The sequence below is a fragment of the Microtus ochrogaster genome, chromosome 5 (assembly GCF_000317375.1).
Source record: "Microtus ochrogaster isolate Prairie Vole_2 chromosome 5, MicOch1.0, whole genome shotgun sequence".
Taxonomy (NCBI): domain Eukaryota; kingdom Metazoa; phylum Chordata; class Mammalia; order Rodentia; family Cricetidae; genus Microtus; species Microtus ochrogaster.
In genome coordinates, this window is record NC_022012.1 from 87223226 (window position 1) to 87235649 (window position 12424).

Below are 12424 nucleotides of genomic sequence, written 5' to 3' on the forward strand. Positions count from 1 at the left end.
AGAGAGAGAGAGAGGAGAGAGAGAAAGACTTTACTCTTTAAAATAAAAATCCGTGTGAAAGGTAACAAGGTTAAAAGACTCAATACCAGTCCAGGGCTGGCTCTGCTTGGGAAGGATGTGCCCTTTGCTCCTTGAAGTAATGTTGGGAAACCCTGTGCAGCACTTGGTGCTCAGAAGCCCTCCTCTCCTGGGGCTACCAATGCTAAAGACCCATCCTGTTTGCCTTGCAGCCTCTGCCTCCTGCATGCTAGCTGCCACTGTTCCCTCCGCTTTGGGTCACCGGCCTCCGCTCCGGTTGCTGTTGTGGCCTTTCTCTTTCGTTGGTTCTCTTCATTCCTTCTTGATTCTTTCCTGTTCCCTTTTCACTTAAAAATGGCTGGACTCCAGTTTCCGAGAAGCCATGAAATGGGACAAAACACTTCTGGTTCTTATAAATATCCCCACCCATGGTTGTTTTTTTTTTAAAGTGACAGCTGATTTCTCCTAGTATAATTGTCCCTGGTTATGTTGGCTGATGACAAGTGTCGTCTGTCTGCCACCCCCTCTGCACACTCCCTCCCCAGGAGTGCCATCTTCTGCCTTCCAGGGTGTGTTTTATTGAAAATTAACCTTTCTGCAGGTCGGCCCCTTTGCTTGGGAAGAGCACCTCTCCTTCCAGTCTATGCGAGCCAAGTGTGGTAAATGTGTGTGTATGTGTGGTTAGCCCAAGAAAGCCAGCTCAGCCCCTGCGAGGCAGCAGCGCGATTGTGACATCAGCAGCAGCCAAATCAGCACCTCCAGAATGGCAGTGGGGACCAGCCTGCTGTGTAGACACGCTGTCCTCGGACCCACCCAGCACAAGAGCCCAGCTTCTCCATCTGGGTCCCTACTGCTGCAGCACCGTCATTGAACCTACCTCCACATGGCAAAATAAGAGCCCCTCCGTACGCTGGTGCCTGCTGAGGCAAGTGGATCATCTGGGTCTGGAAGAGACTCCAAGCCGAGAACTGTACATGTGCAGGAGCCTTCAACTGCCGCCCTGCATCAGGGCCAAAGGGCCACAGCTGGGCAAGGCCCAACTGAAGAAGTGTGGACATCTGCCTGTGGTATGGTCCTGCCCACAGCGGCATCCTTCTGCTCCACAGAAAGCCTCTCTGCCTGCAAACCATGGCCTTCTTATGGGGAACTAGACTCAAGCACCAAAGAGCCCCTTCCAGAAGAGAACTCCCGCCTGTGCTAAGCGTGGGAAGGACAGTAGGTCACCGGGAGCAACTGTTTTTGCTTTCATAGGACAAACCTTTGTGACCCTGTGTCCTCAGGGGAGACAGTTTTGTCAAGCATGAGCTGGTGAATGCCCTGATCCTGGTCTTCATGGGATAGAAGTGACTGGTTGGGGAATGGTGGACAAGGGACCCGGTGGTGTTTGCTGGGCTGTGGGCAGATCTTGCATGACCTGGGATGGGACTGCCATTCACCTTTCTATGCCGCTGTGCCAGTTTTTTTGTGACACTTGGCACTTATGTGGGGGTTCTTGGGATGGGAGATGTTGCCTATGTGAGGGTACACTGGGTACGCGGGAGGATTGTGCAATGTCTGTGGGAATTTGGCTAAATCCAGTCTGAATAGAAAATGGTGAATTATGAAAGTATGAAGTCCTTGATTTGATGGACTCTGCAGATATGATCAACAGTAACAACCTACCACTGAAACATGGCGCGGCACACAGCCTGTCACCCCCCACCCCTCCCCAGTGCTCAGGAGGTAGAGATGGGAAGGGCAGAAGGTCATCTTAAGCTAAGTTTGAGGCTAATCCAGGCTGATAAAGGTCTTTGATATGCTTAGCTACCCTGTCAGACAGCACCCTTAAAAGTTGGGGGCTAAACCAGATAGTCCTCTCCCATAGTGTCTCAAACTGAATCCCTGGGGCTAAGGCATTAGGCTACTAAACACATCTAGAGATAACAGAGTCCATTCAAATTCCTGGCACAGACCCCATCACTGAGGGCCGGGTCTTGTTATGGGAGAAGGCAAAATGCTAAACAAACATGATCCAAGAAAGGGACAACACTAAGAAACTCCTCCATGTGGTAACATGACTGAGGCTGGGGGGTGGGCAAGGGATACCTACTCTGGAGAAGTAACGTCTGTTTGGTGAGTTTTCCTGGAACTGCCCCCAAACTGTATTTCAGTTACATCTCTGTGTTGAATAAGACATATTGGAATCGCTTGCTTGAAATTTGCATTTGTGTTGAGAATGGAGGTTTGTTAGAATTCAGAGATGGTGTGTTCCCAGCGGAGCCTTGAGGCCATGAGCCCAGCACAAGCCGTGGTGTTCTTCCAGCTTTGGCTTCCGATGGGAGGAGTCTCATGAGCCGGCTTCTCTCTCCCGGGTGGGAAGTAGTGGGCGGGCCATATTCACAGATGTTTCAGCTGCCTTCAGTTGGGCCATTCCCAGCTAGGAGTCATCTCTTACATGGGCCCACTGTTGATCCTTTGGGGCCAAAAGGTATAGATTATGAAAGCTCCGGGAATATATGGGTTCTCCTCCAAAAGAACTGCTCAGGCACAGGTGTGTGTGTGTGTGTGTGTATGTGCGTTGTGTGTGTCATGGTATATGTAAATGTATGTGTGTGTTGTGTGTATGTGTGTTGTGTATGTATGTCTTGTGTGTGTCATGGTGTGTGTGAATGTGTATGTCTTGTGTTATGTGTGTATGTGTGTTGCGTGTGTGTGTATGTATGTGAATGTGTGTGGGTGTTCAGAGGCCAGAGGGAGGCATCAGATATCTTCCTTTGTTACCCTCCACCCTACTGTTTCTTTGACTCAGGGTCTCTCCCTGAGCCTGAAGCTTGTCTCTCTTGGCTAGACTAGCCAGCGAGCCTTAGAGACCCTCTTGTTCCTGCCCTCCTCGTTGCTGGCGTTACAGGCATATGATAGGTTATGCCCAGCTTGCTATGTCACTGAGCTGTCTCTCTAGCACCTCTCCCCATTTTGTACAGGGATTCATGTATTCCAGGCTGGCCTAAAATTCGCCATATAGCTGAGAATGACCTTGGAGAATGACCTTGAACTTCTGACTCTCCTGCTTCCAGCTCAGGAGCGCTGTGGGTGCTGACAGACTACCAGGGAATGTCCCCAAACCCAAGACTGCCTGCTTAACCTTCCGTCACCCATCAGATCTTCACCTTGCTCCCCACATTTCTAACAGGCACAAGTCACAGTAATATCTGTAACACCATGTGCCTCGAGGTGCTTGTTCATAGAAATATTGAGTCATAATCTTTGTTTTTATTTTTTTTATTCATTTTCCCAAAGCCTGTTTTTCTTTAAAACATATTTTAATTTCATTTCATCTTCAAGTCAGTGTATGTTCTCGTGGCTGGGTTGGCTCATTTCCGAGAATCCCTGGGGGATGGGCCCTGAAGCTCCCCTTGGGTTGAGTCATGATCATTTGCTGGGTGTTGAGTCCATTTCTGACTTCTGTTTTTGCTCAAGATGGTGGAGCTTCTTGAGTTCGTTGCCTTGGCTTTGTTGGTGAAAATCAAAGGTGTCAGTGTACAGGGGCACCAGGAAAGACGTGTGCCATTCCACAAAGGGATGACAGCCTGTGATGAACCCCTCTACCTGGCCGTGGAGATTCATACTCCGATCGAGTGAGAGTTGAAAGTCAGTATCTTTGATTTTGTTTCTCCTTAAAACAGTGTCTCATGTAGCCTAGGCTGGCCTCAGCATTGCTATGTAGCTAAGGATGACCTTAAACTCCTGATCCTCCTGCCTCCACCTCCCAAGTGTTGGCATTACAGGCGTGTGCTACCACACATGCTTTATGTGGTGCTTGGGATCGAACCTGGAGCTCCGAGTGGACTAGGTAAGCACTCTGTTAGTTAAGATACAAGGCCAGTTTAGTTATTAGGATCTTTGAAATCCCTGTCAGAGAGGCAGAATCAACAATGCCTTGCCCTGCAGGAGGAAGGGTCTGAGCCTTTGATCTCCATGCACAGCCTGGCTCTTCAAAGCCTCCATTCCCAGTAGTGCCTGTGAACGGCGCGTGCTTCGTCGACACAGACAGATGGTGTTCACATCATCAGTTAACCAGCTCAGTGCTCCCCATGTATCTCCTTTAGCCCCAAATATCAACCCACACGGGGGTCTGAGTTCCAGTGCAGGTAGAACCAACATGCCCTCTAAGGCAGTCACGGTCAACGTTAATGAATGAAATGAGGTATAGGTAGGTGTGTGTGTGTGTGTGTGTGTGTGTGTGTGTGTGTGTGTGTGTGTGCTGGGAAGGAGTCCCAGGGGTTCCTCTGGAGCATGGGGGTAGGGGTGGGGGACAGCCAGGACATACGTGTGTGTCTGCCTGGATAGCCACAGCCATTTAATCACTGATACCCTGTGTGTATTAGGAGTGTATTTAGATGCAAGACACTTCTAATAAGATTAATAAATCATTGGTTTTCACAAGGATATGTGACCCAATCTGTTTCTTTTTCTACCTCATACCTCTGAACCCTTGCCTCTCTCTGTGAGAAGCTCACCATGCTGTTGTTCATAGGTGGATGCAAATCTTGAATGTTTGCTTATCATATTTAGGGAGGGGCCATGAAAATGCGGGCCGTTGAGACAGGCTGGCTGAAAGCCAGGGACAGCACATAGCGAAGTTCTTACTGTCACACATCCGAGAATACTCTGCTCAATCCCCCCTTGTGTAGTCTGCCTATTCTCTTGCTCATTGTCTGTGTCACGCGAGAAGCGGAACTCAGTGACTGAGCTGGCAAAGTCAGCATCAGGAGAATGGGGTTGAAGGCCAGCGCCTCCATCACTGTGAAGTTTCAGAATGATCCTGTGTCCATTTTTTTGTCTCTTCATGCCAGTTCTGACATGTCTTTAAGTTGATAGAGCTATCCTTTTTGTTTTGAGTGGAAATTATCTCAGAGTAAAAATTTCCAGAAATAAAGCAAATTTAATTGAGTCTAGGGGGATCAGCTTTTATTGATAAGCCCTGAAAATTTTATATTATACATGAAGTATCTGGGCTATATAAGTTCAAAGGCTGTGTTTGGCAGTAATAAGATTAGCCTGGGGGTTGTATGTGTATCCTGTGTGTGTTGGTAGGGCTGTCCAGCCTTTTAATACTGGGACAGAGATGTCATCATCTTACAAAATTCACTCTACAGCCCTGTGATTAAGTTACCAAACTGAGTAAATAAATAAATAAAAATTAAAAAAAAATATCAAGGGCCAATGAGAGAGCTCAGTGGGTAAAGGCATTTGCCTCTGACGAGCCGAGTTCTATTCCCAGATCCTACATGAAAAAAACTGACTCCTGAAAATTCTCCTCTGATGTCCACACTTGCACTGTGGTGTGTGCAGACACACATGCCTGCACACACGCGTGCACACAAACATGCCCGCACACGCGCGCACACACACAGGCACACACTAATTTTTAATCACAAAAGTACATTTAAAGTAACTACAATATGTACAGCTATGCTTTCTGCAAGGTGGCCATGCCTGGTGGTCTATGAAAAGCATTCACACTGGTCTGTTTACTTTTTAAGCCAGGGACAGCCCCCTCTCCTGCAGGAGGCCTAAGCGCAGATGCAGGGATGTGATGGGGGAAGTGCAGTGACCCGCAGCCTCAGACTTGGCCCTCAAGAGGCTCAGCCTCTGCCTGCAGCAGGACTGCTCTACAAGAATGTGGCCCCAGACAGCCGGGCTTTGTGTAGTCACCGTTAATCTTGTGGGTTAAACATCCAAGCAGACGGTGTTTCTGAGGGACCAGCTGATGATTTCCCATGATTTTATTTCAGCCAAACTCAGGCCCTGAACTGGTTCTGTCCGAAGAAGAACAAAGCGATAATGAAGATAAGGAGGAGACAGAGCTGGGCGCCATGGAGGACCAGCGCAGTGTGATACTTCACCTCATCTCCCAACTCAAGCTGGGCATGGATCTAACCAAGGTGGGCTGGGTCTGCCGTGGGTCTGTCTATCTTCAGGCCTTTCCTGCCTCTTCTCTCGCTACAACGACATGGGGAGGCCAGAATAGGGAGGAGCTAGCACTGGCCTCTAATGCAGGTATTTTAGGAACCACTGGAAAAGACCCACAGAAACCTCATACCTCAACACACATGCACACGTACAGATACCATACACAGACACCTCACATACACACACACATGCACACACACAGATGGATACCACACACAGACACCTCACATACAAACTCACACATGCACACACACACACACATACACACACACCTCACACACCATCCACACACAGAGAAACACACATAGACACCTCACACACATGTCTCATCTACATCAAAACAAAGATACTTCTCATACTATACACAGGTACATACACATACCTATGTATATACCACACACACAGAGATACGTCACACCATATCATATCCACATGGGGGAGAGAGAGAGAGAGAAAAGAGAGAGAGAGAGAGAGGGAGGATTTCATGCAGTCCATGAAATGACCTCAAATTTCTGTTCTAGCCAAGGCTGGCCTTGAACTTCTGATTGCCTGCCTCCTGCACCTTCTGAGAGATGGAATTTTATTTGAATGCTACCACTTTGGCCTTTATTCTTTCTTTTTCTTTCCCTCTCTCCATTTCTGTCTGTCTGTCTGTCTTTGGTTTTGGGATAGGGCTTCTATGTCTATTATCCAGGCTGGCCTCAAATCCCAGACTCAAGCTGCACTCCTGTCCTGGCTTCCAAAGCAGTGGCTCTGTAGGTGACTACCACCACATCCATCCAGGAAGGGCATTTTTGGGGTGACTTTTAATTCAGAATAGAAAGTCTCCTTTGTTTCCCTGGAGCTACTGTGCGCTTGCCGCTTGCTCTCCAGGGACTAAGGATGAATGACAGCTTCATGACAGTGTCCTAGGGAAGATTCGAGTAGCCTGCAGAGGTCATCGTGATATCACAGCTCTGGAGAGACAACCCAGAAGGAAGATGGCTCCATGAGCAAAGCCACTGTGTCTCCTCAGCCTTGAGGCCTTCTGAAGGCTGCCGTTAGCTTTCACAGCGAGTCTGTAAGGGGTGGGTGGCCTTACCGGTGACTCCAAGCCCTGTAGGCACACAAGGTTCTTCCTGAATGCTCTAGGGAGCCCAGTGTTCCAACCACTCTTATAGAGCGGCAGATACCTCACCTCGGAAGTCACCGTATTCTGGTGGTCCTGCAAGAGACCTGAATATTGCCTAGAGTCATGGAACACTGAGAGGTGACCGAGGGAGAGTCTGGACTTTACAATTTGGCCTCTGTGTGTTCCCCTGGTCATGGTGCCTCTCTGGAAGGGTTGTGAGGATTGGAGAGGGCCTGCAGAGGATTTAGCCCAGTGCCGGACACCAAGCAAATGTGTCACCATTTTTATCTTTATAAAATGCCGCAGTGTGATGCTGGGCTGTGTGGTTTGTCTAAAGAACAATGAGCAGAGAGAGATGGGGTAGCCTCCATGAGGTAAGGCTACACCATGAAGACCAGCCAGGGAGGCTAGAGTCCCCTGAGGGCATGGCCTGCGGAGCATCCGGGTGTTGTCTGTGTATGGTGAAACTTTCGAGAGTACACAGAGACTGGGCTGGAGCCAGAGTGGACAGGAAGCTTTGTGGTTCGAGGAGTCTCTGGAGAGGAGGGTGACAGCTTGGTGACCTATCACTTGGAGATGGTGGGGAAGATAGCAGACACAGGAGCTCGAAGAAGGTGGATAAACTTCCTTCCTTTTTTAATACTGTGGGAGTTTCTTTATTGAGGCTGGGTCTTGTGTAGCACAGGCTGCCCTTGAACTTGCCAAGTAGCTGAGGATGACCTTGACTTCCAAGTGCTGAGATTATAGGTGTGCACCATCACACCTGGCTCTAGGTTTTTTTTGTTTTAGGATCTTTTGTAGCCCAGCCTGACGTTGTGCTCACCATACAGCCCAGGGTAACTCTGGATTTTTGATGCTCCCATTTCTACATCCTAAGTGTTGGGATTACAGGCTTATGTTAATACTCCCAGTTTGTGCTGTTTATGGGGATCAAACCTATGGCTTTGTGTTTGCTAGGCAAACAACTCTACCATTGAACTACCTCCCCAGCTCAGAAAGTTGCCCTGGAATGTTCTCCTTGGGTTCAGTACGAGTGTGTCTGATGCCCTGAATGATTGTGCCACTTTAAACAGGGCCCGCACTGAGCCCCCAAAGTTCCTCATTTCTCCCTTCTCCTGCAGCTCATGGTGGATCCCTGCCTTCCTGCCGAGTGAGTAAGGCCTACTCAGTTCCTCCCCTGATTTCAGCCTTCTTGCTGAGTAAATCTGCTAGAAAATGCTTGGCTTTTAAAATAGCTGCCTAGCCTTGGTGATTACAAGGATAAGACTCTGAGATGAGGCTTGAGTTAATGCCAAGGGCACAAAGGTGGCATGGCCCCAAGTGCCATCTAAATCGCGATGTTTCCAAACTGTGGGTCCCAACCTGCCAGTAGGTTATAAAACCAATTTAGTGGGTCAGGCAGTCCGTCGCTTCTGCGTTGTGAACTATGACAGAAGATATCAGAGAATGGGGAGCGTCTTGGATGTCAGTTCTATTGTGCCGGGTCATAGTGCAAAACGTTCTCATTGTCGATCACGCTTTTAAAATGGCTTGCAAAATTCAAGGCTGCAGTCCTGCATGACAGGACAGACTGAGAAACTGAAATTGCTCAGATCAAATACGAAAGGGCACCGAGGCCTGGCGGGAGGTATCTGGTGACCAGTTGACCATTCAGGAGACTGCGTGTACGGCTCTTGTCTGGAGCTGTGAAGCTGGCATTATTATTTTATTAGCTCGTGATTGCATTTCCAGAGGTGGAGCCTAATCCCAAGACAGCAAACATCGCCTTTACCCAATGCCCAGTTAGTTACCTGGAAGGAGAATGAAAATTGGATTTCAAACTCTTTCCATCCAACCAAATATTGTGATGAATGTCTTCTGTAGTAGTCTGGGCACTGAAAGATGGGTGAAAGACATTCCTTAAGGAAATCCAACCAGCTATGTTGGGTAAGTAAAGAAGCAGGGAGCAGCTGGGGAGGTGGCGAGTTCATGTGTACATGTGTGTTATATATATATGTATATTTTTCCAGTGCTGCGGGGGCAGAGGTGGGTCCTGAAGGCGAATTTAATTAATCCAGGCCAGTGGGTACAAGAAGACAATTTTAATATAAAAGCACACTCACACACCCGGAGTTCAGCGATCCACAGTAAACCGGAAACAGGAAGGGCTCCAGTCTCGCGTTCCAATTCATTAGTAAAAACATTCGCCCGAGGCTGTCCCGCCCCAAAAGGCGGGGTCTCTCTACAGGGTCCCAGTGTTGCTGGCCAAGCCGCCTAGTTTACACGGTCAATTCTAGTGAAAGACCCTGTCTCAGGAAACAAGGTGGATGATGCTGGAGGAATGATACCCAAAGTGGTCCCCTGGCTTCCACATGCATACATGTACACATTACTCATATACATATGTGCATATGCACACACATGAACATACACTGAGGAGGAAAAAGTACTTTTATTTACACCCTTTATTTTGTGGAGTTCCCTGGTTTCCGAAATTCCAGACGAACCTTGGCAAGTGGCCCCAGGCCCCTTTGCTTGCTGGGCTTGCAATGGGGGTCTTCTCCAGTCTGAAAATGGAGCATCACGCAGATGGCTCCTGGGGTTGCTAGTGGGTCTGTGAGGGGAAAATATACCTGTCTGTCTGCAGCGTCTTCCCAGGAGTCTGGCATGCTCGCCAGTAGGGGGAAGGGACTCACACTCTGCTCCCTGCTGTCTCTGTTGTCCTCTGCCTTCTAGGCTGGTGATCATTTATTTCCGACTTCTAAGGGCCCAAACTGAAGAGGAGCTCCTCACTTCTAGATTGGTGCAGCCCTCGATGTAATGAATTATCTGCCCTCTGAATCCCTAGTGCAGGCCTCCTTTATTTATTTATTTTTAACTTCCTCCAGAGTAGTTCATTGTCTTAATTATGCTAATGGGAGGAAAGGCAGTCCTTCCTGATGGCTCGATAAATCTGAAGCCGCCATGCCAGACCACTTGGATGCCATCAGTCTAAACAGCCTGGCCATCACTCATTCTCTGTCGGAGGGAGACAGCCCAATTAGTGCTCAGCACTTCTTGGCTCCGTATCTCTGGTGTCCACCGCCCAAGAAGCAGTTGATGAACTGACTTATTTATAAATGCACCCAGAAAAGGAGGAGGAGTGCCCCCCCCCCACAGAAGGCTGTATAAAAGAAGGAAATTAGAGCTGGCCAGAGATCTGTTGAAGTGAAAAGGTTGTTGTCTTGGCTGGAATCTTCTGGAACAGGCTCTAAGCCCTGGTGGTGGTCTTCTCAAATCCCGGTGGTACCCCAACAAAGGGTGAGAGAGGAGACAGTCTTTCTAGCTCAAGGCGTTGTTGTCTCAGTCCCCAGCTCTGCCAAAGCCAGGGTGGTAACATTTGAAAGTGCAGGATGCAGACCTGGTAGGTTGGGATTGGTGGTGGTGGCGGCGGTGAAACCTAATCCCAAGAATGATGGTTGATACCAGTCAACATGACAGGCTCTTGCGTCACCATGGGTTGTCTGTGAAGGGGTCCTTAGATTGGGGTAATTGAGATGAGAAGATGTTCCCTAAATGTGGGTAGCACTGTTATCTGACTGGGGTCCCCGACTGCATTGAAAGGAGAAAGTGAGATGAGAATGGGCATTGCTTTGTGGCTCTTTGGGTTCTGACTGTTGAATCTGAAGTCAAACAAAAGCCAGCCATCGTTAGGGGGGAAATACTGCGGCCGTTTCTCTCACCGCGGAAGCGGAATTGCTTGCCCATTGTGGAGAAGTCCTAAGCCACTGGAATCGCCTGCTTATTGCAAAGCTGTCCTGTGGAGGGAGAGGGTGGAGCCGAGTCAGAGAGTCCCCAAGTGAAGTTAGACCTGAAACACTCAGGCCATCTCTGTACTTACTTCTGTGGCTGCCTGTGTCCTTGAGAAAGAGACAGGAGAGGGCCTGTGGCTACTTCACTTCTCAAGGCTTGCCTCCTTGAGGGTTCCAGCTGCTAAAACCTACAACTAGAATGGCCGGTTGGGTAGGCTCAGAAAGGAGGTTTCCTCATTGCTGTGGGCCACACCTGACAAGACAGAGAGCTCAGGAAGTTTGGGCTCACATTTTAAAGGGCTACAGTGTGTCACAGTGGGGAAGACATGCCAGCAGCTGGTCGCATTGCTTCAGTGGTCAGGAAACTGAGAGACAGGAATGCCTGTGCTCAGTGCAATTCTCTTCAGTCTAGGACCTGCACCGGTGGAGAGCCCCCCCCCTTAACAAGCAGAGTGGGTCTTCCCTCTTCTGGTAAACGTTTTCGGAAACTTCCTCAAAGACATCCGTGGAAGCGTGTATCCTGAACAATTCTTAATCAGTTCAAACTGATGATGAAGATTAGCCATTCCAGAGCCCCCAAGTGATTCAGGGGAGGGGGAAGAAAGGATAGGAGGGTTAGGGACATGTGCTTGGTGGTCTGACTTGCTTTCTGTTACAGCCTGGTCGCACAGAGCTCAACAGAGGTCTTCTGATTCCACAGACACACACACAGACCAAGGCTGTGTGTGTAGAGTGCACACCTGGCCCAGGAGATCCCTGGGCAGCTGGATTCCCAGTTTAGTTGAATTATAGCTGCAAGAAAATTAGGGAATCTGCCTTGATTCCCACAGTTGTCATTTGATGACTATTTTCCTCTTCCTGCATTTGATTGACTTTCCTCAAATGCAAATCGGCTCTTGATCATCTAGAGACAAGTTAACGTTCTCTGAAGCTTTGAATGGATTTACTTGGATTGTGTTCTGTGCTTGATTTTATCTTGCTGTTTCTTTTTACATGCCTTTTAATGACAGATAAATAATATTAAGAGCTGTCTGCTAAACTATACCTCCCCCGTGGGGTTGGCTTTCTCTGCTTTCCGCTGAAACCATTACGCTTTGAAGACACAGAAGCCTGCTTTCTGTCTTCCAGACACAGTGGCCTGCTTTCTCTCTTCCGGACACAGCGGCCTGCTTTCTCTCTTCCGGACACAGCGGCCTGCTTTCTCTCTTCCGGACACAGCGGCCTGCTTTCTCTCTTCCGGACACACTGGCCTGCTTCCTCTCTTCCGGACATCTTTTCTTTTGTATCCAGATCACTCACAAGAGTTTTTAGAAAGCCCAGCCTGCTGGGCTGAATGAAGGGCTCATCTGGAGTTCAGTTTCCAGCACCCAGGTGGCTCACAGCTGCTTAAAATGCCCATTTTAGGGGACCTAAGATGCCCTCTGCTGGCTCCCACAGGCACCTGCACTCTTTCTTATGTGCACATGACCATGTTGGTGCACCAATTTGTTGTTGGAAGGCCGCTTGATTGTTCCCAGTTGCCCAGACTCGAAACAGCCACTCAGAAACTATATTATTTAAACCCCTGCTTGGC

At 48.8% G+C, this 12424-nt stretch overlaps 1 protein-coding gene across 2 annotated transcripts in view; it reads left to right on the plus strand.

The window, feature by feature from the left end:
* Nucleotides 1-12424, plus strand: part of Osbpl10 (oxysterol binding protein like 10) — a 229753-nt gene that overhangs the window by 200955 nt on the left and 16374 nt on the right. For both annotated transcript variants that reach the window (XM_005348051.2, XM_005348052.3), the window contains one exon: nt 5793-5942. In XM_005348051.2, coding sequence (XP_005348108.1) covers nt 5793-5942 — 150 coding nt within the window. The remainder of the gene's footprint in view (nt 1-5792; nt 5943-12424) is intronic.